Below are 27866 nucleotides of genomic sequence, written 5' to 3'. Positions count from 1 at the left end.
TATTATTGTTTTTATTGTTTCACTTAATTATAGTTTTTAAATATTATATGTCATTTTAAATGAGTTCACTAAAATAAACATATTTGCTGTAAATGTAAAGGGTTACCTACAGAAATAAAAGTGAAATCTCTCCTTGAGTCTTACAGAAAAAACAAGAAAGCACATCCATCTTTTGTTGGTATTGATATTTACTGCAACTGTGACATTTTTTCAAATGCTGTAAACAACCAAATCACAAGAATCTCCACTGCATGCCATAGTTGTCAAACAAGAAATTTTCTTTCAAACTGCTGACATGGAGGTGCCCTTATCTTTCTACAATCTTCAAAGCAGAAACACTGTTGAGAAAACTGTCATTGCCCATCACTGTCTCTGCCCGTGCCTTCTCTCCATGATGTTTTAGTGCGCAGTCAGGCAGAAAGCAAGGGCAGATCTCCTGCCAGAGCAACGCACGACCTGGTTCTTTGCTTTATTATAGAAAATAGTTATTTGTCTGGAAAGTCTCACTTTGACGATTATAAAGTAATCCAATGGGAAATGGTGCGCCGCACATATGGACTCATGTAGATCCTTGTGGAGGGAAAAAATGTGAAAACCAAAAACTGAAGTAGAATAACATATCAGTTTTATAGGAGTCTTAGAGATTATGTGTAATTGTGCTCTGTCCTGGATTTGACCTGTTCAGAAAGAGAAAAAGCTAATTAGGAAGTACAAAATAAGAAAAATGCCCTTATGTACTAGTACAACTGAATTAGATATAAATAGAGCTATAGGTGCATGTATGTAAACATAGGTTGAGATATATAGGTATGGCAATACTTTGTATCAGTAGTTTGCAGTTAATATCTCTATTAACTGGATTTAAAATGTTTTATTGCATACTTCATATCTTCAAAAATAAATATATTTTAAAATACTTAATGTCTTTAAATATTAAATATCTCTCTAAAATTGACACAAAGCTATCTTATCATTTAAATCTTTTTTACTGCTCACAAATTGTTTTTATTGTTCACCTAGTAAACACCTACCTGTATGAAATATTAAGAGTAATAATTTCCCTTCTAAAGTCACTAAAACTTCCTAATTTTAAGATAGTGATATTATATAAACAGTTTAGGACTTTTTTTTGTTTGTTTTACCTAAGGAAAAATACTACAAATTAATATTTTTAAAATATATGTACATGCTAATATTTCAAATGCTGGAAAATTACAGAAACTAAAATGGCTTTAAAAATATTATTAGAGGGGAGACTGAGTGGCTCAGTCGGTTAAGCATCTGATATCAGCTCAGGTCATGATCTCATGGTTCGTGGGTTTGAGCCCCGCGTTGGGCTCTAGGCTGACAGCTAGCTGAGAGCCTGGAGCCTGCTTCGGATTCTGTGTCTCCCGATCTCTCTGACCCTTCCCTGCTCATACTGTCTCTCTCTCAGAAATAAATAAAACATAAAAAAGGTATTATTAGAGTCTGTTAAGGTAAAGTTAATAAAGAAGTAAATATTCATGCTAAAATTAGGACAAAATTCTTTTTATATGACAACACTTAGTTCAGTACTTTTGTTTTGGAAGCATCCTTACCACAGTGAATCATGTATTGTCAGCTCTCTATTTGCTCTTATATGTCTATTTCTTGAGTAGTTTTTATTTTCAAAAGAAGCACCTGGCCACTTTCTTATGCTAAGGAATGCATCAGTGCCAGATAGAGGGTTTTCATGATGCATATGAAATTGCTGTGTATCATTTATCATTTAGGTTCTTTGTTTCACTTTTTATTTTATTTGCAGTTAGAGTTGCCTTTGTTGCTGTTCTTGTATATTATTGTTTTTAATCACACGTACATTATCAATGTGCAATGTCACTGTTTTTAATCACGTGCATGTTCATACATTTGTATTAACATGTTTCTAAATTAAAATATCTAGAATGGAGAAACTGCAGTTGGATTTCTTTGTGCACCATCCTCTACCAGTACAAGGAAAATGTCATCATAAGTCTGACTATCACAGTAAAGGTAGAATAAACCTTGTAGGAATTCACCATCATAAGTGCAGTTATCTATAAGAAAAATATAAACAATATTATATTAGTTATAACACACAAATTTTTTTAACAGTTATACCATACACACTATAAAATATGAAAATACATAAAGATTCAGCAACTTAAACAAATAGAAATATTTAAGTGATCTGTCCTGGTGCCTTGGTGGCTCTGTTGGTTAAACATCTGGCTCTTGATTTTGGCCCAGGTCATGATCTCACAGTTGTTAAATCAAGCCCACGTCTGCCTGGAGCCTGTTTAAAATTCTCTCTCTCGCTCTCTCTCCCTCTCTCTCTCATTCTCTCTCTTTCTCTCTCTCTCTTTCTCTCCTTCCCTCTGCCCCTCCCTCCCATTCAAAAAAAAGAAAAAAAAAAAAAGAAATGTTTAAGTAGTCTTTCTAAGAAGGTTACCTTAGCTTAATACTGCTGGAGGCTAAATTTTCTTATAACTTGTTTTCTACCATTCCCAAAACATGGTTTCCATCTCATGGCTCAAGATGATTACTCTAGTCTTGCCTATATTCCAACTCCAGCCTGTAGGAAGGAGGAAGATAAGGCACAACTCAGAAATTTCATGCATAGTTTAGGCAAGAATTTGGTCATATATCATATATTGCTGAAAGGGAGTCTACAAAAATCTGGTCCAGGTGGGAAACAGTATACTAGTTGAATATTGTGCTATCATGGAAAAGCAAAAACTGGATACTATGGAACAATAAGGCATCTCTGGCTCTCATAAGTCATTAAAGTCCATATGAGCATCATTTGTTTAAAACTCGGCTATGCTGCTTTGGAGCCCGTGGGCAGTTTACTTAGTTTACCCAGCCTTATTTGCCACATTATTAAATGAGGGTAATATTAATCACCTGTAAGATTTTTGTAGTGCTTTTTAAAAAGGAGGACAAATTAGGTGTGTTACACAATGTCTATCAGGGGATATGGCATTTGGTGTGAATACTCCAAAAATTTCATTTTTTTTCTACTTCTCTTTATATTTGATGATTAAAATTTAAAAAAAAATTTTTTTAATGTTTTATTTATTTCTAAGAGAGAGAGAGGCAGCATGAGCAGGGGAGGGTTAGAGAGAGAGGGAGACACAGAATCTGAAGCAGGCTCCAGGCTCTGAGCTAGCTGTCAGCACAGGGCCTGATGCAGGGCTCGAACCCACAAATCGCGGGATCATGACCTGAGCCGAAGTCGGACGCCCAACCGACTGAGCCACCCAGGCACCCCACTGATAATTAAATTATGTGAATGAACAAAAACTAATTTGCTCTAAAATATATAAGCCTGGTAACTTATTAATAATAATATAAAACTTAACATGATGCCTAAAAATATATTTAATAGGAAATGTGAGAGAACATTGACCTCCATTGTAATGTGTTCAGATTTTCTCTACTTTCTACAATTTCTAATATTTGTTTCCTATAATTAGCTTCACTAAGTTAAAAATAATGGTAGCATCTCCTTCTTTCTGCATACATTTAATACTTTATTCTTTACAAATATGAGTGTGTACACACACATGTATATTATCTATATATGCGTATACATAGATATATATGTATTTTACATTTTGGTGAGATTAGTCTTAATCAGTTGCTGTTACATTATGTCATAGAGCAAGACTGTCAGTGCTTTTCCAAATCAGAATTTTTAATACATACAATTTAAGCCCCCACAGATTCAGGAACTAATATTTGATGAACTGGCTGTGTTGTTCATGAATCTCACAATCTTTAAAATTACCTGTTTGGGGAAACTGCTATATAGTTTTAAAATGTATCTTCTTTTCATCATTATTAACATTACAAAGAACTATCATTAAGCATCTGTCTGCAAGAGACACATGCCAAAGTGAAATAAAATTAAGCAGCTGACCCACTGTCTGTAGGGAATGTGCTCAGAATTGTTTTTCCTGTCATTGTAATGGAATTGGACTAATCTTTCCCCACGTCTGCTGTGTACCCCTCTTGATCAATAACGCACACTTCCAAGACAGCTGGGGATTGTGATTCAGCCTGTGTCTCTGTAACAAAGCAGAGGAAACTGGTACATCGGGAATTAAGCGCATGACTTTAGCTTAATTATCAACATATTCTAACCAATAATAAGAACTCTAATTTATAATGCATTTGGTGTTTCTAATTTTACACTGCTAGACTTATTTTGCACCTATTTTGTTTCAAACTTCAGTTTTTTATTTGAATATATATGTTTGAATATTTTCATATTATTTCATAGAACTGTAGCATAAAGAGCTGTATTATTTTAATCGATGTTTCATGTTTTAGTCCAGTGAAAAAAATTCAGTATACCTCCTCAGTCTTATTTTAGGAGAACATAAATCCATTTATTATTTAAAATGTGACTTAGTTAAAAGTATTAACATGCTTACTAAATTCAGCACTGATGTTATATGTAAGTGATGAGTGACTCACTCAATTCTACACCTGAAACCAATTTTACCATAAATGTTAATTGACTAGAATTTAAATTTAAAAAGTATTTGGGATTTTCTTGTGAATTTTTGATTAATACTTATTTTAATGCTCAGTGCTGAAGTTCTTGAATTCTGTTTACTGATTTAACTAAGGTAAATAGCTGCATGGGAAGTGGACAGTTAGAAAATAAGGACTGAAGTTTGGAGTAAGTATTAGACCATGTTCTAATGGTGTTATCACCATCATGATATTTGGTTATTAGCTTTGTTTGGTCAGATTTGTTTTGCTTTATTACAAATGAGTGACAGAAAGTACACTTGTCTGAAGATCAAACTAACAGTCTCCAGGTTTGTAATACACTAGAACATATAGAAAACTTTTTGTTTTTTGCATAAGTGGGCAGCCAGATGTTAGGCAATTAGGACTTAACCCATCACTGAGTTATGAGGGTAATGTATAGTTATTTTCAGACATACAAGAACTTAGAAAGTTTGCTACCTACACATTGTTAAGTAGGTACTACAGAAATAACACAAAAAGGGATAAAGGAAAAGGAAAAAAAAAGAAAGCTTAGGAGAATTTGTGGAATATACAATAGGAACACCTCGGGTGTTTCTCTGGGAAACCCCATTTTCACACTGAGGCAGGGCAGAGGCAGGGACACCACTTTAAATTTTTATGGCATAGGTACCTAGCCAAGGGAGGTTATCAATTAGCAGGTGGGGTGAAGGAGTGAGAGAAAGCCAAAGTGGACATGCCACAGCAATTCTCATGTTACAGGAAAGAAACAGAGGCACAGAAAAATCAAACAAAATGATAAACCTTAGATTATCTTAGGTCCACAACTAGTAAGAAGCAGAGCTCAGATCTGGACCTAGGCAAATTGGTACCAGAGCCCACATACTTAACCATAGTAGTATTATTTGTATGATATTCTAGAAGTCAGTACTAAAAATAATAAACTAAAAAAAATCAAAGAGAATTATGTTTTTTTCCCATTTCTGTTATTGTGAACTTTAAAATCACTGTTTGAAGTAGAATTATAGTTAGTAAGACATCAAGACGACAAGCTCTTGGGGCACCTGGCTGGCTCAGTTGGTTGAACATCCGACTTCTGCCCAGGTCATGATCTTGCAGTCTGTGAGTTTGAGCCCTGCGTCAGGCTCTGTGCTGATAGCTCAGAGCCTGGAGCCTGCTTTGGATTCTGTCTCCCTCTCTCTGCCCCCTCCCCCACTCATGCTTTGTCTCTCTTTCTCCCTCAAAAATAAATAAACATAAAAAAACTTAAATAAGATGACAAACTTAATTTTGAAGATATTTTCAATTAAGGACAGAAGAATATTTTAGCTATTGCTAGCTCTTTTGTGTGAATAGTTGCCTCAAAATCAACAAGTTTCTAATCTTTGTTTTTCTTTTTTAACTTAAACATAAATACATTTAGATAAAATTACAACATATACATAATTATAATCTGTTTAAATTACTTTCATTTACCTGTTCATCCATCTCCCTTTCTGTTTTTCTATGTATGTGTAGAGATGGGAATGTATTCAAGTGATTATATACGGATATAGAATTATGTATCATATCTTCAACTGTCTTCCATATACTTTCTGCTATGGTGTCAATATTCATAATGAACCTGTATCCTTTTTGAAGACAAGACTATCATAAAAATTAAGAAATGTAAAAAGAGACAACAAAATTAGCACAAAATGCCAAATGTAAAGATCACATTCAATATGATTTATGTGATTAATTTTCTTTCCTTAGTAAAGTGGTTTTCATGTTGTTTTTCTTAATATCCAAATTCCCCATCTTTATCTTCTACCTTTTCTTTGAGTTTCAACTTTTAAATTGAAGACCTGCCTTGAACTTTTCTTGAAGGCTCTCTGAATAATGGGAGATGCCTAAGGTTTATCCTTCCCAGAGTTGGAAAAACACTATAAATGTAGAATGCTTCTTTAATTTTCAGTGTTTCTTGGTAGATTTTCATGATATATAAAAACAGAGTCAATTTTCTTTTTTTACCATTTTATGCCCAGCATCTCATCTGGTTGAAAAATACAAGATGCTTAACAAACATTTACAGTTGATAGTAACATTCAGGGGTCAAAATTCCAAAACAATATCTTATCAAGTGGAGGTACTTAAATGTGTTGTAAGCTAAGTATGTTCAAACCATATATTTTGAGAATGTTCCTTTAAATATCTTCTTTTCACAGTTAACTTTGCTGTGAGGTCATGGAAGGAATCTTTAAAATTTAACAAGTGTAATCTATGAAGACATTCTAGGAATGTTATTTCTGCCAAGGAAATATAACTGGGTAGTAAAACTTCTACAAATTTAATTAAAAAGGAATACACTTTGAAATAATTTTTATAAATTGTATACACATACCTCATAAATTAGAACTTCAGATAAATCAAATTTTGGCTGTTAATTTTGTCTCCATATAATTTCTGAATTTATGTCTTGAGAATTTTTCTTCCTTCAATTTTAAAATTTGTGAGAGCAAAATAATCTAATAAAATTACTGAAAATACCACCTCCTACATTGAGCTCAGAAACAAATTGATTAAATACTAGAGAGCATTGCATTACATGTGCCATCATGACTTTTTCTTCCCATCATCTTTCAGGATTTTTGTTTCCTCTTTTATTTCTCCCTTGACTTTTTTTTTTTTATTCAATCTCACTTTTGCTTCTCACATCTGATCTAAATCCTGATGTTCTCCTGAAAAGTGTTCATCGTTTATTTATTTTGAAACAAAAAAAATGCAAGTGTGGGCATTAGGACATAGGGTGAGATATGGTCACTTTTCATGAATTACTAAATTGCAGTATATGTTGACCTCAGATTTATGGCAGGATTCAATAACCTTTTTTGCATAGATACAAAGACAATGCCCGGGAGTGTAAGAACTTTCTTGAAACAATAGGAAAACTAGATTTATTATTACTTTAAAAACAAAATTTCTCCCTAGAAAATGTAAAAATCCCAACATCTCAGGTATCTTAAATTCCATGGGAATATTCGGTTTTAGGCTGATACCCTGCAGGAAATGAAAATGATTATTTGGAACAATTTAACTGGCATTCATTCAATAAATACCAAAGTGCAATTCGTGGGCTGATTTGAATGCTAATGTCTGAACTACAAACATGAAATCAAAGTGTTAGATGCTTTTAGCACAGAATGCCATTGCTAATTAAATTTTTCCAGTAACTGTGCACAGTAATAGTATTCCTAGGGAGTGTACAGATATTTAAGGTTATTTATTTCTGCCATGTGACTTTTTTTCTCTGAAAACATTTTATTGTAGAAATTGACATTTACCAGGTGGTGACAAAGTTAACAGTCTCAATATTTCCTTTCATTCAAATTAATGTTTTCTATATAAATGTTGCCAAAGCATGAAAGCTTGTACAGTAGTCCCCTGATAATACCCAGAAGGTACATTCCAAGATCCCCAGTGGATGCTTAGAACTGTGGGAAGTACTGAACCCTATATATATATTTTTTCCTACATATACATACTTATGAGTTTAATTTATAAATTTGGCACTGTAAAGATTAACAACTAATAATGAAAAGAATAATTATAACAATATATTGTAGTAGAAGTTTTGTGAATGTGGTCTCTCTCACAATATCTTATTGTACTGTACTTACCCTTCTTGTAATGATGTGAGATGATAAAATGTCTACGTGATAAAATGAAGTAGGGCAAGTGGCACAGGCATTGTGACGTAGCATTAGGCTACTGTTGACCTGACGTTATGACAGAAGAAGGATCACATGCCCCCACTGCAGGTAGCTGAAACCCCAGAAAGCAAAACCACAGGTAAGAGGGGACTACTGTATAACCAAATGTGCAGTTAACATTTTAAAAGGCAAATTTTAAATAAAGTTTTTAAAAATATTTATTTTTTGAGGGAGGTAGGGAGAGAGAGAGAGGGAGGGAGAGAACGAGCAGGGGAGGGGCAGAGAAAGAGAGGGAGAGAGAGAATCTCAAGCAGGCTCCACTCAGTCAGCAGAGCCTTTTGCGGGGCTCAAACTCACGAATCGTCTAATTCATGACCTTGAGATCATGACCTGAGCTGAAACCAAGTGTCAGTTACTCAACTAACCCAAACCACCCAGGAGCCCCTTGAAAGACAAATTTTAAGGAGGACTAATTATAAGTGATTAGTAATTAAGATCCGTTTGTTATTATATAGGGTCTAATCAAGTAAGCAAATCAATTATGATTTTTCAGTCATTTTAAAAAGGGTAACATGAGAATCTGTATTTTAAATCCTAATTAAATGTTCAGGTTTTGTTTCAGAATTATATAACCCTGAAATTATTTTGTGTGGATCTGTGTCAAAGATAACACTAGGATGTTTTGTGGGAAGCAGGCCTCCAGCAGACTCTCAAATCTAGCATTCTTTATGAAACATTTAGAAAAATAAACTATTTTTTCTTAAAAAACAAACCAAAGCCTTTAAGCTAACATTGAAGCTTTTAAATGAACTGTATTTAATTCATTTACATCCTTTTAATAATTCAAATGAATTCTTGACTAGTATAACTTTTCAGTGCCTATCATATTTTTCTGGTTTTGAATATTGTCTTTTTGTGGAGCAGACATTTATTAACAAAGTTATATAAGACACTGCAATAAGATAGGTTTGGCCCAGTTGCAGGTTGGTGCTGAGTTTAGGTAGTGAGTCTCCTGCTACACCTGTTTAGCTTCTACCCTATCTGCATTGGGAGGTTAGTCGTGAACAATTCCATAAGCCTTCCAATGCCCAGAGTCACATCTTACTTGAATTCTATCTGTGTTAAAAGCCCGGGTCCAGGGTCGTTGCTGTGAATGGTGTAAGGCCATGAATTATCTGGAGCTCCCAACCAGTCAGTGAATGCATTCTCCTCTGGGTCAGGACAAGCTGTATACAGAGTCATGTTACCTGCTGGCTCCTTAAGAATAATGTGTGAGAGGAGCGCCTGGGTGGCTCAGTGAGTTGAGCATCCAGCTTCAGCTCAGGTCATGATCTCATGGTTTGTGGGTTCAAGCCCTGTGTTGGGCTCTGTGCTGACAGTTCAGAGCCTGGAGCCTACTCTGGATTCTGTGTCTCCCTCTCTCTCTGCCCCTCTCCTGCTCATGCTCTGTCTTTCTCTCAAGAATAAATAAACATTAAAAAATTAAAAAAAAAAGAATGTGTGCGAAACCTTGACAAAAAAGCGACAGCTTTACAATCAGTTAAAAAGATTCTTCAGTCTAGTTCAGGTTGTGCTTAAACTTTTTCATTTATTACATGCATTACACTCAGGTGGCTCCTCACACAGTTATCCTATTTTCTGTCTCATAGTATGGACTTCAGTTTCCACCTTAATGACAACTGTTGTCACACTGAATGACAACGAATTCTCTACAACTCTGTAACTGTCTTCAGTAAGCTTTAAGATGTGCTTGCTCTTTGGTATAAATTGTAAAAATCATAAATTGGAAGTATATAATTCTGGGTTCATATTATGCCTCTCACATTAATTCCATGACTATACCTTCATATCACTTCCTGTATGCTTGTCCGCTTGTGCAGAGGATAGATCTCTTGTTAAGTGTTCTTACTGCAGTAAATTTTTTTAAAATAGAAGTGATACAGTTTTGATGACAAACTGGATGTAAGGTGTGGGGGAAAGAAAAATTGAAGGATGATTTTGAGATTTGCATTTTGGGAACTGACTGAATGGTAGTGCCATTTATGAGGAACCGGGAAGGAAACATAAAGAAGATGAGAAATAGAGTCCATCATAGGTGGGCTGCCTTTTGGAAACCTTAGTGAGGTATCAAATAGCGACTTTTCTGTAGGAGCCTGGAGGTCAGGAGAAGGGCAGGACTGGTAGGTGGAGTGGGCAACCTCAGCATATGACTAATCATGAAAGGTAGGTGATTAAAAAAGAGCACCTAGGCAATGAATTAAGTGGAATTTTTGATTAAGAATAAAGCAAAAACAAACCCCTAACAGAGTGGCATGAGACATTGTATAAGGATAAATGGCATAGTTCATAGGGATAGAATCTTCATTCACCTCTGTGTCCAAAAATGGTGGCAGTTAACATTAAAGTAGAAACTGGTGGAAATGCAGAGAAAATTTGATAAGAATGTAATTGTAGCAGAAGATTTTAATAAAGAATCCTATCTCTAAAATAGAGCCAAGAATTCTTTTTATTTTCACTTCTCCAAACATAGCCCATCCTATACCATCCAACCCAGATGGTTGCCTATTTTTAACTGCAGTCAACGTCAGAGCTTTTATAGTACTTTCTCATTATAATAAAAGCATTTTCTTACCAGCAAGCAGTCAAATCCGTGCAGAATTCATACATCCTTTTAAAACACCACAAACTGTCTATATTTTTTCTCTTTTAAAATTTCTCATTTTTTCATCCTGTCTTTCCCTTCTTATTAATTCCTCTCTGTTACCTAACTCCTTAAATTATGTGGACACTTTGGCTTTTCAACTAACTTTTAGAATCCTTTTATTTGGGATCATATTATCATTGCCATTCTCCTCACACTATCTTATTCATAAATTCTTCAAATTATTTCATTGTGTTTTGATTTACTCTCTTTCTTGCCCATAATCATTGCCAATGTATTTTAAAGTATTTTGATTCAGAGTGTTGAGAGGCTCATATTAGCATTATCTCCTTTCTCTAGATTCATTGCTTAAGCTGATGTATCTTCTACTCCATGGTTTTGTTAATGAGCACCGAAGCTATGCAAAGGTTATATAGAATAGTTCTCTTTTAAAATTTTATTTATGTATTTATTTATTTAAGGGAGATAGAGAGAGAGGGCGCACCAGTGGGGGAAAGAGCCAGAGAGAGGGTGAGAGAGAAAATGAGAAACAGAGAGAGAGGGAGAGAGAGAAAGAGAGATAATAAGGAAGGGGCACAGGGGGAGGCAGGGAGATAATCTCAAGCAGCTACATGCTTAGCACAAAGCCTGACCCACGACCCTGGGCTCATGACCTGAGCCAAAATCAATAGAAAGACGTTCAGCCAATTGGGCCACTCAGGAGCCCTATACAGAATATTTCTGAGTATTCCTAATAATTCAGTTCATTTGGCATTTAATAGTCTTTTGTAGTTCCTGCTCATTGAGTCATATCTCTCTGTATAAGTTTTTGGTATTTCATTTTAGGATCTTGGTTTGCTAACAAATAGATTTTAAGATGTTGTAAATATCTCATTTGAATTTCATATGAGTTTGTCCCCTCTGGTGTGTCTACTGCAAGGTGAAAAACCACTTTTAATCCCCTGCTTTATAATTATCTTTTGTATTGACAATTGAAGCACCAGTCATCTATTTTTCAAGCCAAATATCCTCCAAACGCTTTAACTTTTCTCCCCAGGATATTTTGGTTTGTTTGCCTTTTGTAAAATCTTTCTATTTTGTAATTGTAAATTCAAACAGGGTCCAGTGCTGAATAACCACAAAGATCGAGATAATTTATATGGAAGTATTTTTGTAAACTATGAAGTGCTATTTGAATATAATGTATTTTTTATTGCCATAATTTAGAGGAAAGATTTGGAGTTTAGTGAAAAAAACTGTTCTTAGGCTTTATTTCTCACAGGGACATAGATGAATATACAAGTTTCTGGAGGGACCTTAGGTAAAAAGATATCTTGGCTGTATGACTTTAGTTAAAGGATAGTCTCTCAGCCTGAATTTATTAATTTGTCAAATAGAGAGAGAAAAATGTTGTATAAATTTCAACAAAAGGCTTGAGGTAGTTTTAAAAACAGAATTGAAATTGGGTCTTTATAATAGGAACAGAAGAAACAACACATGAACATAGTAAGAGTGAAGTGTAAAACCGATAGTAAGCTTGAAGACAGCTGGGTAGAAGAAGAAATGTAATTGTATTTAGCTCTCATTATGAGAAGGAAGAAAGCACACAAATTTTTCAATGTAATAAATATCATCTTCTCCCACTTCCTGAAGAATTCAAGAATCTCATTCTATAGGCAAAATGGTAGACATTATATGTAAGTGTAGAGGCACAATAAACATTATTTCTTATAAAAAATTTAAAATGCAAAAATAGCAGTGGTTTGCTGCTTATTGGTTTAGTGTTTCATATTTGTAATTGCTAAGAATAAAGATAAGTGCTATTGAGGTACTCTGTTAAATGAAATTTTCAGCTGAATGGGTCTCATGATGAGTTAAAAATAAAGGAAATAGCATATTGATTGCATATGTTGAATTTAAAAAATGCTATCTTTTTGCTTATTTTTTTCTGTTATAAAAAGCACAGAATCAAAGATTTCCTTGCATGGTGGTACCTCAAGTGCAATTTTAATTCCCAGTTTAATTTCCTTGAGTATAAATAATTTGATAAGGTAATGTTCTTAGCAGATTTTTTAAATTGAAGTCATGGGAACAAAATGTGTATTAGGTAAATGTCCACACAAATCATGTTTTCCAGTAAATTTTTTTAGTTCAGAATGTGTCTTGACCTTCCAAAACTGTTCTTTGAACAAATATCATTGATCAGGAAAAAAAAGGATGATTATTTACGTAAGAGACCATTCTACATAAATAACTGGTATATTTAATCTCATCTTATGAGCAATTAAATGCACCATCAATGGAAATGTTAGTTGAATGGGCAACAAAATCAGATACTTCTCAAGAGTGTTCTTACTTGCATATGGTTATATTTGTTTGTTACATAATTATGTGAATATTACACTCTATGAACTAGAGGGTGAGTAGACTATGAAGCAGGGATATATTTACTTAGCCATCTCTTAGAGGAAATTTTCCAGTTGATTTTAAGAAGTGATTAAATAGTATAAAAGTAAGCATGCTACCATTCATTATTGCAAAATTTTCATAACATAGTAGTATTTTTTAAAAGCTGGATTCAAATTAATTATTATATAAAAGTAAGAGTCACTTTTTCTCTGAGAGTAATTCTCATTCCTTATAGTGTGAAGTAACATGGTAAGCTCTATGTTCTCTTTTATTTTTAGTGGCTGATTAAATTTGGACTATTTCAGATAGAATAAGATAAAGCTTTATTTTGTGCCTTATTTAATTTCCAGAAACTGTTGACTAGAGACCTAATATTAGGGATTGGTTTAGGGATTGGTTTTGTTATGTGGTAGCAACTAGCAATACATCCCTGTGGGAATATGTTAAATGAGTGTAAATCAGCTTAAATTAACTGATATTATTTGGTGCCATTTCATATTTCACATGAGCAAGGACATATAAATAAGTGTTGTTGGCGGCAAGAATGTTGTCTTCTAGGTCCTTGTAGCTGAAGTAAGAATCAAATTGGCATAAGACAGATTAGCAGGAGAAAATCACATTTAATTTTGTACACACAGGGAATCCACATAGACATGGAAATTCCAAAGACAATCAAATAAAATAAGGTATATATGTTATTGTGAAATAACACGAAGGGGGTAGAGGTCTGGAACTTCAAAGGGAAGGAATACAATTCACAGGAAAATAAAAGACAATGACTATATGGTAAACAAATGTTTGCTTTGCCATGGATGCATTATTCAGATAAAACTTATTTCTGGTAAACCCTAATTTTGGGAAAGAGCCCCAATTTAGATTTTTCTGTGTAGTTAACAGAGGGGCAAAAGTTTCTCTTGAGGCTGTAAGGTCTCAATTGTCTTTAGCTCAAAGTAATACATACGTCAAGTGGCCGAACTTGGCCCCTACACTGTTCATCTTACTAATTTCTTGATACGTAAAAAAAAAAAAAAAGAAAGAAAAAAGAAAGGTATTGCTAAGTCAAACCTTTCCCGGAGAGAATTCAGATATATATGTATTTTATTTTTATGAACTCTAAATATGTACATATCTTTAAATACATAATGGGAATTAAAGATGTGTAAAGCTAATATTTTATTGACTAGGTACTTCATTTTTAAGAACTGAATCAGATAAAAAAAGTTCAAGCAAAAAAGAGTAAATGGCAGAGAGGCAAGAGATCACAACTTAGAAAATGCTTGAAGACTGAATTTTATAGCTTTTTTATATCCATTATTTCTCTGTTCACAACTCTAACTTCACTTAGATGATTTGCATGGGTAGTGTCTTAAGGTGATTTGTCAGCCTGGAGACTAAGAGTCTAGTGTAAATATAGTTGCTGTTTGGAGCAGGAGTAACCACCCAGGGTATCAACAGACTTTTATTAATGAGCTCTCAGCAGCTAGTCATTTGATCACATCATTCATTCTCTTGCCTCAAGTTTTTCATTTGTGTCTTCAGGATAATATAAAATCCATGGTGTTGTATATAAAGTGATTTATAGTTTGTCCCTGCCTACTTCACTGGCCTCATCTCCCCTTATTTGTCTTACTCTATAGATATCCTTTAGCCATATTGCACAACAGTCATGCTTTCAGAGTTGGGTTTTTTAATACAAAATTTTTCTTTGCAACTAGTAGAAGTTACGTTGAACTGTTCATGACTTGATTATGAAGTCTTTCCTGTTGAAGATACCTTTTTATTTTAAGTAAACTGATGGTTAGGAGGAAGAAGTGCAAATAAAGAGGAAGGCAAAATAGATATTGTTTTTTTTTTATTTTTGAAAATGAAATCTTAAAAAAAGAGGCAAAAGGAATATGATTCTTGGAACTATTGACCTTTTTCTATTAATCTGTTGCTGGGAATGAAGTAGAGATAGGTTTAGAAAGGATCTCTGATGTTGCGGTAAAACTCAGAAAGCCAGTGTAAATTACTGGCTTTAATATTTCCAATATTCCAATATTAAATATTATTTAATATTCCCCACTATTAAATTATTATTTATCAAATAATAAATATTAAATTCAGAACAATTTACATGAAGAATCATTTATATACACATGGAGGTTATGAGCATGTGTGTGGGCATGTGAGGTTCATATACACACACTCCATAAATGTATGCACACACATACACAGGTATTCTTTTTATGACCTCATTCTCTTCTATAACATTTTGCTCAATGATGTATTTTCTCATTGATCAGAGTTGGCTTTTTAATTTCATTTTATACTTTTCTGCTTGGAATACATTATATATTTTAGCTGTATTTGCTGTCATCCCATAAATATTTCAGGATAGTGTGATATATTGTCTATAACAAGAGATAAGCATGTGAAGGACTCTAGTCAGGAACCCACTCTCAGGCTCATCAGTTCAAACTTCATTTCTGTGTCAGAATCCTTACAAATGAACAAAAGTGGAATTAAAAATATTTTCCAAGATGTATAGTTGGCAAGTATTCTTTGATCCTGTTTGCTCTTGCATAATTGGATTATAAGAATAACCAAGCCTAACCTTGCAGGGAGTGGTCATAGGGGCCTTGAGACCCTTTCAAGACTGTTCTCACTTAACAGAGAATTCTGTTGTCTGATTCCACCAGCTTGTTGGCTGAACCTGCTCTTAGTATTTTCACATTTTTTGTTGGTATGAACCTTTCTTTCAATATGTTTGTTGCTATGCACAGAAAGAACAGGAACCTCTTTGATCTTACAAAACAGGGATAATTAAGTGTTTTATGTGACAGAATTTGCTTTATAACTTACTCTTGTTTTAATGTTTGGTTGCAAGGTTATTGGGGAGTAGGGTGTGATGCCTCCACTTTTCCTCCTTTCATTGGAGGTTACATTGCGTGCCACAAGAACTTAATAATCGTGAGCTGACAAATTGTCTTAGGCTAGTGTTTATAGTTTTAGTTACATCTTTTATATTCAACTGTTTCTGTGACATATCCTCTTAGATTCCTCAATGTCCAAAGGCAAATTTATGCTATTTCTTCTCCAAATTGTCCACATCTCTGAAAGAGCAACTACTATTCACTTTTGGGGGCAATTCCAAAGAATGGATTCATTCTTAATGCCTTCTGTTCTGTGACACATTACACAAATCAACAGATCCCACAGATTTTACCTCCTAAATATCCTGCAAATCTACCCACTTCTTTTCCTCTCAATCATCACCTTACTCATCTAAACTATCGGAGCCTCTTTACAAGTGCTGTGTAACTGGTTTACCTATGTCCACTCTGGTTCCATTCCAAACCACTCACCTTATGACAACCAGAGTTTCCTTTGTGAAATGTAAATAGAGTTGTGTTACTGCTTGCTAATGCTTGTTAAAACTTTTCTATGTGTCAGAGGCACCTGGGTGGCTCAGTCGGTTAAGTGACTGACTTCGGCTCAGGTCATGATCTCGTGGTCGATGAGTTCCAGCCCCATGTCTGGCTCTGTGCTGACAGCTCAGAACCTGGAGCCTGCTTCAGGTTCTGTGTCTCCCTCTCTCTGCCCCTCCCCTACTCACGCTCTGTCTCTCTCTCTCTCTCAAAAATAAATAAACATTTAAAAAATTAAAAAAAAAAGTTTTCCTTGTGTCTTGGGATGAACACAGAACTTCTTAATATGTCCTAAATTTCCTGTACAATCAGGATTCTCCTCATCTTTTCATTTTCATCTCACCTCCTTGGTTTTTCCTCGGCTCAAGAGTCCTACTGTCCCTCCACGCCCCCCTCCGACTATTCCCAGCATACTAACCTTCTTTCTCCCTAGAATGTTCTACCTTATTTTTCTCTGAAGAGTAAAATATGACTTATCGTTATTTTTCTTTAATGATAATGTGTATATCACTTTGTCACTGAAGCCCAGTCTACCTGTTTAGGTCAAATTCGGGATTATAGGGGAGCATAGCAAAGAAGGGAGTGGGGGTGGGGGTCTCCTGTGTAAATTTATGTATATTTATGTTAGTTATCATTTACTGTGTCTTGCACTGAACTCTAATTCACACAAGGGATCAGTCATGCCAGCTTTTCCATGCCACTGTTTCCCCTAGTACCTGATTCTGTGCCTATCATGTAGTAACAATAAATAGGTGAACAAATACAAGTGAAACTTTTTCAAATGTATATGATCTATATTAGGACAAACATAAAATGATCAATACTTTATTGGAGATTCAGGACAGAAATATCCTGGGTTTTCCAAGAAGCAGTACATAGTAAGTAAAACATATTTTTATCTACTTATAGAAATGTGAGATCTTAAGTTCTGCATTGTCTTTATTTACACTCTTATCCATACTGTTTTAAAAATATGAAAATCTAATAGCATTCTGCTGATAATACAGGTTTGCATTGTTTTTCCCCTAAGGGTTTCATTTCTTAACATTTGAGGCTCCTAAAATGAGAGTTACAAGTGGAACATGGTCATGATTTTACCTGATTCTTGACTATAGCATATTATTACTTCTGACTAAATTTTGTCTCTTTACTTTCACCTAGTTTAATCTGATTTTCTTATCTCTCATATCCCACTGCCTTATTTCTTTGTCTACTTCCTTCACAGTTCACAGAAAATACATTTTATATTGAGACCCAGTACATATTTCTTAATAAATGATTATAGATTAATTTGAATATATGCTCAGTACAGCATATAACCTGAGGAACACCGAACAAAACACTACTTAATTATAGTCCCATCCTTCCTACCATGAACAAAAAGACCCTACTTCCATCTGAATGAATTATGATAGTAATGGCTCATAGGCTGATGAGTCTATGAGTAATTTACGAAGACTGTTCAGCAGATGCTTTTATTTTGTTTAAATCACTAATGATGAAAGGAGAGGAAATGAATTTAATGTAATTTTGTTAAAAGAAATATATTTAATCAGAATAGTGAAATGGACAATGCGAAATCCCTTTAATTGAAGCATTTAATATACCCTTCAGAAAGAAGACTGACCACTCTGTTATGGTTGGTTGTAGCCTTAAATAATTTCTGTCTCATACCCTAGTGATCTTTCTTTTACTAGGTGAGTCAGAAAAAAATATTTTAAAATATGTAGGTTAACATGTTAGCTTTTCCTAGTGGAAGAATATTTAGTTAAAGTGAAATTTACAGAATTAATACTTTATATTAGTTTTTTATTACTGTGAGTATTTATAAATTTAATGTTTGATATGATATATATCATGGCTCCATACACTTAGTGCAAAATGGGGCATAATCTTTTTCTTTTTGTATTAATGTGGCTATTGTTTTTTCACATAAGTGTTTGAATAGTTTCTTTAAAATTGTCCTTAGTGAGATTTAACAGTATTCTAGTTAAGAAAAAAGAATTTTAAATTCTTTTTAATGCGATACCATTTGGAGTCCTCCTTTCCATATGGCATGCTCAATTTGGTGATCCACATTTCAAATAATCACAGTGTTTATGAAAAAATTTGTCCTGTTCTCTTAGCTTCTTTGTCAGCAGAGAGAGGAAGCTTCTCTGCTTATTCAGTACTCAGTATGACTGCTGTGGTCCTGTATTTATAAGCTTTGTCAGATATGTTCAAAGTTTAGGTCTGTAGGAAGTCAGTAAAGACCAAGGAATGATGATTGAAGCTTATTTATTCTTGTGGATCTAAGGAAGGAATGGTAGGTCTTTTCAAAATGCATATTTGCAAATTTATAAGTAGTTTTAAGTTCAAATTAAGGTAGAGATGGAGCATTTTAAAAATTATATGTTTTGATTTCCATTAAAAAATTTAAAAAAGAAAAAAGAAAAAAAAAACTTTAGGGCCTGACAGTTTCATTGTTAAATTCCTTCATGGAACAGTTAATCCAGGGTGATATAATTCGGGGCAGGGGCAAAGATAAAAAAATTACCCAAATCATTTAATCATTAAGCTAAACTGTGATTCTAAAATACTGAGACAAAGCACAAACTATGAGCTAATGTTCTCCTAGTTGAGTTAATAAAACCTTAATCCTTTGAGATACTCTGTCAAAACTAAGAATTTTGGCAGGTGTGTTTGGTTAATCTTATGAAAATTATTCTACTATTGGAGATCCACAATAAACATTAACTCATTAAAATTATCTAGAAAGTCTTTTATGAAATAAATAAATGTGCTTAACCCAGAGTCTCCAAATTTTTTTTCTGAAAAATACAGGTTTAATACATTGTTCTTCACACAGATGGCTACAGAGACTTTATAACCTGGGATATATAGCCATCCAACAGAGACCAATTAGCTAATTGGCTAACCAGATACAGTGCTAGATAGGCCTTTCAAGGAACATATATTGAGATACAGAAATATAGACCATTGTCACTTTGAAGAGATAGATATAGAAATCCTATAGTAGTAAATTGACAAACTGAAACCAAAAGTTTACATTAAAAGCTAAAATGTCAAACAAGCAAAAGGGCACTTACTAAATATTAATTACCTTAACAATAGATAGGAGTAGAATAATAACTTATATATCTCTATTATTAGTCTAGTGATAGAAAGTGCATATTATGATAAATTCAACCTCTTCAAAAATGAAATAATTTTCTCCCCTCTCTACCTACAAAATTTTCGTTAATATTATTTACTTTATAACATTATATCCATTGCCTTTATCTCCTGATGTCTATATGTCATACTGGAAAATCTACAAATATTGGTTGAAAATCAAATGAAACATTATACCTCTCAAAACCTGTATTTGTTTCATATGGCTTGAGTCATGTAGTCAATCTCTTATCCTTACTGATTGTGAACATTTTAGATGACATGTAATTCCTAAGGCTATTTTTCTGTTTTTCTATTTATTTAGTGTATTTGTGGAAATCAAGTTTTAAGCAGGTATTTAAGGATGTATTTTGTCTTCTAGTCTGCATAGTTTAAGTACTTGGCCATTTTGATTCAGAAAATCTTACTAAGGCACCATGCCATAAAATTCCTAAAGGATTTTTATTCTATAACTGTGATTTTAATTTTATTTTTTATTCTTTTTAAGTTTATTTATTTTTGAGAAAGCAAGCAAGCAGGGAAGGAGCAAAGGGAGAGGGAAAGGGAGAGAGACAAAGAATCCCAAGGAGGCTCCACATTGTCAGCACAGAGCTGGACTTGGGACTCCAAGTCACAAATCATGAGATTATAAAACCTGAGCCAAAACCAAGGATCTGATGCTCAACTGATTGAGACACCTATATGCCCTAACAGTGATTTTTAAAACAGACATTATCACAAATGGGTATTCACAAAACTATATTACATTAAGGTAGAAATGGCTCTGTAAAAGTTTTCAAAGTCCAGTTTAAGCTGACTGTTGAAAATATCAACCACAATTATGCAAAAACATAAACACATACATGGCAAGAATTCTTTGCCTTCCAAAATGCATCGAGTTTCAAAAATAGGTGTATTTAATCTTCGTAAAATAGAAAACCCATAAGTTATATATAATTAAATATCTATTTAAATAACAATGACTATGGGGGTGCTGGGGCGGCTCAGTCAGTTAAGCATCTCACCTAGGCTCGGGTCATGATCTCGTGGTTTCTGAGTTCAAGCCCTGCATTGAGCTCTGTGTTTGGAGCTTGGAGACTGTTTTGGATTCTGTGTCTCCCTCACTCTCTCTGCCCCTCCCCCCATGCTCTCTCTCTCAAAAATAAATAAGCATTAAAAAATAACAGTGAATATGAATATATATGTAAAATAATATAAAGAGAGAAAATGTTTTTGGTATTTCCTCCCAGAAAACTAGTATTTTAAAATCAAATCATAAACATTACCATTTGATGATATACTTAGTAGTTACCCTGGTCAGTGAGTGAACTGTATAAATATGTATGTACATATATTATATACATATATACAGGCTTACATAATTGTATAAAATTCTTTCATTTAGACAATCTCAGGGATAACTTATCCTTCTTAAAACATGCCACTAGCCTGTTATTGACATTTTGGTGGAGAAATAGTGCTTAATCTTTTTTTATCCTGACTGCATTACCAAGAATTAGTTGTCAGTTTCCGTAAATGATGACAGTGAACCCTCCAAAGGTCAGCTAATATCAGCATGACTCTGCTCTTTGTAAATAGTTAAATATTATGAGTTTATCTTGCAAATTGACTAACTTTTCTTTTTGGAAAGTTGAGAGTTGCAGGGTTGAGATAAGATTGGACAAGATTATAGCTACTCTCATTAATTCATGGATGATTTTCTGCTGCTAATAACTCTGTTACTAACTCCCTAACAAAGAGGAACAGATAAGCTACTTTCTCAACCCCATTCTCTTTCCACATAGTCCATGCCTATATTGTTGTGCTCTTTTTTTTTTTTAATGTTTATTGATTTTGAGACGGGATTGAGAGAGAGACAGAGACAGAGAAAGAGAGAGAGAGACTGCACACATGGGGGAGAGGCAGAGAGTGACTCCCAAGCAGACTCCATGCTGTCTGTGCGGAGCCTCCGCAGGGCTTGATGTCATGAACTGTGAGATCATGACCTGAGCTGAAATCAAGAGTCTGACACTTAACCAACTGAGCCACCCAGTGCACCCTCCCCCCATCGACTATATTGCTAATAGTACATTTATTTTTTTGTCAAGTGAAAAACAAAGGCTTTATATCTGTTTTGTGTAGATAGTTGACTTTTAATTTAACTCATTTTTGCGCTTTTATTTCTTTTATGCTGGGGCTGGAATTTAAATAAAAAATTACTAAATTAAATACTAAATAAATAAATACTGAATTCATTGAACATTATTATGTGTCAGACATTTCACTGAGCATTATTAGTACATTTTATTCCCATAATAACCAAATGAAAAAGTTAATATTATTACATTTACTTTCCAGGTGAAGATGAAATTTAAAAAGCTTAATTACCCAAGTTAGCATTAATCAAGTTTTAAGTTAAATGTTTGATTATTCATTTACGGTATGATTATTAGCAATATTATAAAGTTGGGGTTAAAATCATTCACTTTAGATTTTAGAAGCTCTTTTATGTAGATTAGGGTGTTGTATTCATATCTACATGTCTGTTATACAGTACAATGCTTTGTGCTAGTAAACCATCAATAAATGTATTTGTAGGAATACACATGACTTACCTTTATGAGTAAGGTTACCCTTTTTCCGTTATGAAACATTTACATATTGATTTTATATAAATCAGTTTTTTTCTTATTTAAAATTTACAGGTATTTTTAAGAACATGGAAATTTTAAGAAAATTATATTAATTTGCACTTTTCCATTCAAAGTCAATGACTATAAATGAATCTGAGTAAATTTTATGTGTGCTAACTAAACAAAGATAAATTGAACATGGTGTAACATTGTTTTATTTTTTATCTTAAATTCGAACAAAATATTTAATTTCAAATGATTAAGCAGATAATACAGGATAATAAGCAAAAGTTTTGTTAAAATTAGGTATCCACTAAAATCAAGCATTCTAAGCAAGACTTTTTTGTTTTTAATATTATTACCCAGTAACAAAACAATATTAAATTTGATTACTGTAAAATTTAAAGGCAAGAGTGTTTATTTACATCTATCAGCTATGCTTATTTATTTTTAAATTCTGCATTATTAAATTCTTCCATCACTTTCAATTCAGGATATAATTTAAATAGTTTAACCTAGTCTTTGAGTGACTGAAAAGATGTATCTCTTATGATAAGGCAAAATAGGATATTTTGATTATGAATGTGGTCTATTTGAGCACATTCTTGGAGTTAGATTATCAGAAAATCTGTACCCGTCATTAAAATCACTTCTGGGTACAGGCACAAAATAATAATTAACTGAAATTCATCAATTATGATCGGGGAGAAGAGGCAGTTTTTGTTTAATAATGGTTCCAAGACATCTGTAAATGAAATAAGATAACAATCTATATTAAAATGGATTATAATCGCTGAATGGTTTCAGATCCTTAGCTAGCATGTTGTAGCATTCACAGTTCTTGGCAAAATAGCTAATATATAAGTAAAATATTAATGTTCATAATGCCGATTAAGAGTATTTCAATGCTGTTTTAGGCTTAAGAATTATATGATAAAGTAACAGTAAATTATCTATGTATCTACGTATCCTGAAGATACACTTTTTTTCTTTATTAAAGTATAGGTGTCACCGAAGATATACTACTTTCATTCCTTCATTAAAGTAGATGAATTATTGTTTGGAAAAATAGCTTATATGAATGATTCATTTTTTAGTTGAATGATTGACATAGAATAGTAGTATACATTTATATATTGATGAACTTCAAAATATTGCTAGATATGCTACTATAACCAAAATAGTATATAATAAGTTGGCATTTTTCACATGTTGCTTATAGATACTCCATAACTGGTATCAAGAAATTATGCTGTTGCCAAATAATATGATGAGACTAGTCCAGATTCTGCCTTTATATTAAACTTCTCCATGTGTTAGTATTTACTTTTATAAAATTAAAACATGGAGCAATAATTTTCAAAATACTTTTTAAATTTAATTTTTATGATTCAATGAGGAAGTTTAAAGCCTTTTTTTTTGGCTTAAATAGTATGAATATTCTATCTTTAGAATTTGTTAAGCTTGGGCAAATTTCTGCAAAATTCCCTTTAAACTGTTCCTACCCTTGGGTGGGGGAGACGGGAAGGAGGGTGATGGGCATGGAGAAGGGCACTTGTTGGGATGAGCACTGGGTGTTATATGTAAACCAACTTGACAATAAACTAAGGAAAAAAATGAAAAAAAAAAACAACCCCAAACCTATTCCTACCCTTTAAGTAACATGATTCTTTACATAATAAATACAAGAGAGCAAAAAGGAAGAAGTGTCAGAAGTTAATGTGACAGTAACAATGGAGTCCAGAATGTAATGTTATTGTAGGCTGATCTCTCTTTAATATTGAGAGTAATTTCTTTCATAAAACATAAGCTAGACGCTTTCCATATTATGAAAGATTCTGTAACTAACCTGGTTGAGGTTAGTATTAAAGTATATACTATTCATGAACAGTGGCAAGAGGTTGTTTTGGGTAAAGTCTTTGATTAGGAAATAGTTAAATGTAGCAAACTTAATTCAATAACTCAAATAATTTTTAAATAAGTGAAATAGAGAGTTTAGAATGTAGTAAGAATAAATAATACTAGTTTTATAAAAAGATAAATTTTTCATTACACAATTTTTTGTGTATTACACAAACAGAATGAGTTTCAATAAATAAGTCAATGCATTTCAAATTTCCAAATTCTTCATTTATCATATTATTTAAGTAGTACTAACTGAAATAAATGCTGGTGTTACGAATACTAATTACTAGGGAGAGTAAAATCCAATTCTCTTGTTTATAGTACTTGAATATTTCAAGTGATATTGATTAAAAGGTGGTAGGAAAGTCAATAGATTTATGGAATATTGCATCGGTCTCCCTTGATAAAAAAGTATTTAGTCTTGCCACTTAGATTCCACAGTTAAGTCATGGTCAGATAAACATTTTGTCTGCTTTTTAAAAATGAATTATTGTATTTAGTTTGTATCTAAACAGGTTAAATAGCTTGATGATTTAAATATGGCAGAGGTCTATAAACATTACTGTGTGCTTGGCACGATTTTAGGTGCTCAGGCAACATGGATGAAGAAAGCATATGATCTCCATGTATATAAAGGGTTATAGACAGTTGACACCAAACCCAACAAATGACTAAAACTTTTTCTTTTTTTTAATTAAGCAGGATAAGAAAGATTAGGAGTATATATGATGGTCAATATAGAAGTAAAGTCTTGGAAGATGTGAGGAGTTAGTGATTAGTGATGATAAAATCTGTGGCCATAGGGTTCTAGCCAGAGAGAGTGGTCCATGACAAGGAACATGCCTCTCATGTTGATCAGAGATCAAGAATGCCAGTGTTGTTGGGCAGAGTGAAACACAGGGAGAAGAGTAGAAAATGAGTCTGAAAGGCACAGGGAAAGGTCAGATTGGGTAGTATGCTATAAACAAATGAAAGAACATTAGCTTTTAGTCAAATGAAATAGGGAGCCCTCTTAGAGTTTTAAGTAGTGGAATAGCATGATTTGAGCTATGTTTTCATAGGATAACTCTGGCATGATAGTGATAGGCTTCTACGAGAAAGATGGGAGTGTTTACTGCAGCGCAGGGCAGAGAAGATGATGGCGTGAATCATTGCAGTAGGGTGGTGAGTAGTGATAGTGGATTCTGGTTATATTTTGCAGCTTGAAACAGTGGAGTTTGCTAAGGGTTTGGATGTGGGTTATAAAAGACAGAGAAGTCAAGGATAACTGTAGGAGTTTGACCTAATCAACAGGAAAACTGGGTTTGCCAACATTTGGTTTGAAGAATTTGGTGGGAGCAAATTTAGAGAGGAATTTTTGGGTTCAGTTTGGATGTTAGAAATATTAAAAATAAAGGGAGGATGTTGAAAGAAGATTTGGGTGACACTGGCATGTTTCAGGAATAGCATTGAGGCTGGTGTTGCTGGAGAGCAGTGAGAGAGGAAATGGTCTTAAAAGATAAGATCTAAGAAGAGCCAGGGGCTTTTGGATTTTATCCTGAATAAGATAAAAGGGCATTGAGAGTTAGGAACAGAGAGGGGGGAAAAAGATTAGATCTATAACTGAAAAGGATTACTGTGTTCTTGGGCTAGATATTTAAATATGCTCTGCTTTGTTTTCTTTTGGGCAGAAGGAACTAAATTCACTTAATACAAAAATAATAATTGACTTAGAAGATAACATATTAATTTCACTGTTTTTTGAAATGTAATGACATTGTTATCCATGGACATAAGCAGTGACCCATTAAATGAGACTCTAAATGAAATCAGTTGGTGGGCCTGTTCAAAATCAAAGAGAAACTCTAAAAATAATTCAGTGGATTTACCTTTACTAGTTCTTTAAAAAAGTTAATTTTTGTTTTTATATAATAATAGCAGGCATGTAACAGATGGTGTGGGAGTCTTCATTTTCATGTTACTTTAGTGAGTATTTAGGTATATCAAGTCTTGAATCTTAAATGTGAAATTGATAAATATGTGAAAGGTTCATATCATTTTTCTAGGTCAAGTAAAATGGCATTTTACGTAAGGATTATAAAAACATGATTGTAAGTATGGATTTAACTACTGTTATGTCAAAGCAGTTAAATAGACTGTAACATGATGTATTCAATAAAATTTATTATTACTTATATAGGTTATGATAAGTTTTGTCACTTGTACAGTTTTGTGAAGTCGGAAGCAAAATTTCATGGTCACAAAATTCTGTAGCTCCTCTCATGAAGGGGTGGAGTCTATTTCCACACCCCTCCAATCTAAGCTGACCTTGTGACTTCCTTCAGCAAACAGAATGGGGCAGATAAATCTAGGTTCTTAAGGAATTTCAGTTGCCATTATTGCTCTGAGACTGTAAGGAAGATTGTTGAGTCTGTGGAGGATAAGTGGCTAACATGGAGAAAATCAAGCAAGGCACACAGACAGCAATGGACACTGGCCATTTGGCACAGGACTGAGGCCATCTTGGGCCTTTTGTTCTAGCCTGAATTCTAGTCCAATGCAGCCATGTGAGTGAGCCTAAGAAAAGCAGAGAAACTTCCCACCTAACACACAGAATAATGTGAAATGATAAATTTTTACTGTTTTAAACCACTGAGGTTTGGGAAATTTGTTATGCAGTAATAAAAACCTGAAATGCATGAAAGAAATGCTTTCTGGAGTTGTTTGCATATATTATTTGAGTATGGTTTAACCAGGTGTTTTTTTGTTCATTTAGCAGTTAGTTAATGAGTGACTACTAAGCACTTTGTGCTTAGTGCTCTAGGAAATAAAAATATAAAGTTTAAATAGTGTCAGTAAGGTAAATAATAGTTGAGTTGGGATGATAAATATTAAACACTAAAAATCAGTAGTTTTGTAAAAGTTTACCTATATAAGACATGAACTCATATATACTCTCAGAATTCAGCAGGGACTTCTGGGAATTCCTTGAAATTGAGATTCAGTGAACTCTATGAGAGAGCTTCATTTTTGAGCTTGGGTTAAAAAAAATAGGAATTGTAACAGGTGTCACAGAAAGAGGGCTTTCAGTTGAAGGGAACAGATTGGGCAAAAATAGACACAGAGGGTAAGGATTAAGGACTATGATAGGTACACCATGTAAACAGTAAGTGAAGGGGAGATAAATGAGACCAAAGTTTGAGAAAACCCAGATTAGATCCAGATGCTGAAGTCTAGTTAATTCTGTATGTACCACATATCTATTACCAAATAACAAGCCACCTAAAAGGGAATGGAATGGCTTAAAACAGCACAGTTTGTTGTTTCTCACGGTTCTGTGATTGGTAACTAGGCAGTGTTTCTGCTGATCTCACCTTCAGTTACTCTTAGCTTCAGTTATTTGATGGCCTGACAGGAGTTGGAGCATCCAAGATGGCCCTACTCTCATGTCTAGCAGTTGGTGCTGGCTGTCAGCTGGGACATTTTGGTTTTCTTCCACATGATCTCTAAGCCTTCAGTAGATTGTATCAGGCTGCTT

The 27866-nt window shown here is 33.6% G+C and overlaps 2 protein-coding genes across 13 annotated transcripts in view; one reads left to right on the top strand and one right to left on the bottom strand.

Annotated features, from left to right (window-relative positions):
* Positions 1-27866, top strand: part of KCNT2 (potassium sodium-activated channel subfamily T member 2) — a 360386-nt gene that overhangs the window by 132583 nt on the left and 199937 nt on the right. The gene's annotated exons all lie outside the window — the stretch shown is intronic.
* On the bottom strand, positions 181-27866 carry LOC144238093 (uncharacterized). 10 transcript variants are annotated; one of them, XR_013337539.1, is made up of 7 exons: positions 27703-27866; positions 8166-8310; positions 5983-6153; positions 3926-4073; positions 2453-2575; positions 2040-2057; positions 181-677 (listed from the first exon to the last, which is right to left on the bottom strand). XR_013337539.1 is itself a non-coding variant. In XM_077772168.1 (5 exons), exons 2-5 carry the CDS (start codon positions 8247-8249, stop codon positions 645-647), a joined length of 321 nt encoding a protein of 106 aa, XP_077628294.1. In that variant the 5' UTR covers positions 8250-8310; positions 27703-27866; the 3' UTR covers positions 181-644. The 10 variants fall into 10 exon arrangements, 2 of the variants coding, with proteins under 2 accessions (XP_077628294.1, XP_077628962.1); XR_013337853.1 differs by lacking the exon at positions 2453-2575 and having other exon boundaries at positions 1841-2057; XR_013337964.1 differs by lacking the exon at positions 2453-2575.

The sequence above is a fragment of the Crocuta crocuta genome, unplaced genomic scaffold (assembly GCF_008692635.1).
Source record: "Crocuta crocuta isolate KB4526 unplaced genomic scaffold, BGI_CrCroc_1.0 scaffold220, whole genome shotgun sequence".
In the NCBI taxonomy this organism is placed as follows: domain Eukaryota; kingdom Metazoa; phylum Chordata; class Mammalia; order Carnivora; family Hyaenidae; genus Crocuta; species Crocuta crocuta.
This window is presented reverse-complemented; position numbering and strand designations above follow the sequence as displayed.

Coding starts and splice junctions, on each gene's coding strand:
- LOC144238093 (XM_077772168.1), bottom strand. CDS start 8,249: ATGCTACGTCACAATGCCTGTGCCACTTGCCCTACTTCATTTTATCAC. Junction 2,058..5,982: donor AAAGGGAGATGGATGAACAG/GTAAATGAAAGT, acceptor TTTTTCTTATAG/ATAACTGCACTTATGATGGT. Junction 678..2,024: donor TGATGGTGAATTCCTACAAG/GTTTATTCTACC, acceptor CTTTCTGAACAG/GTCAAATCCAGGACAGAGCA.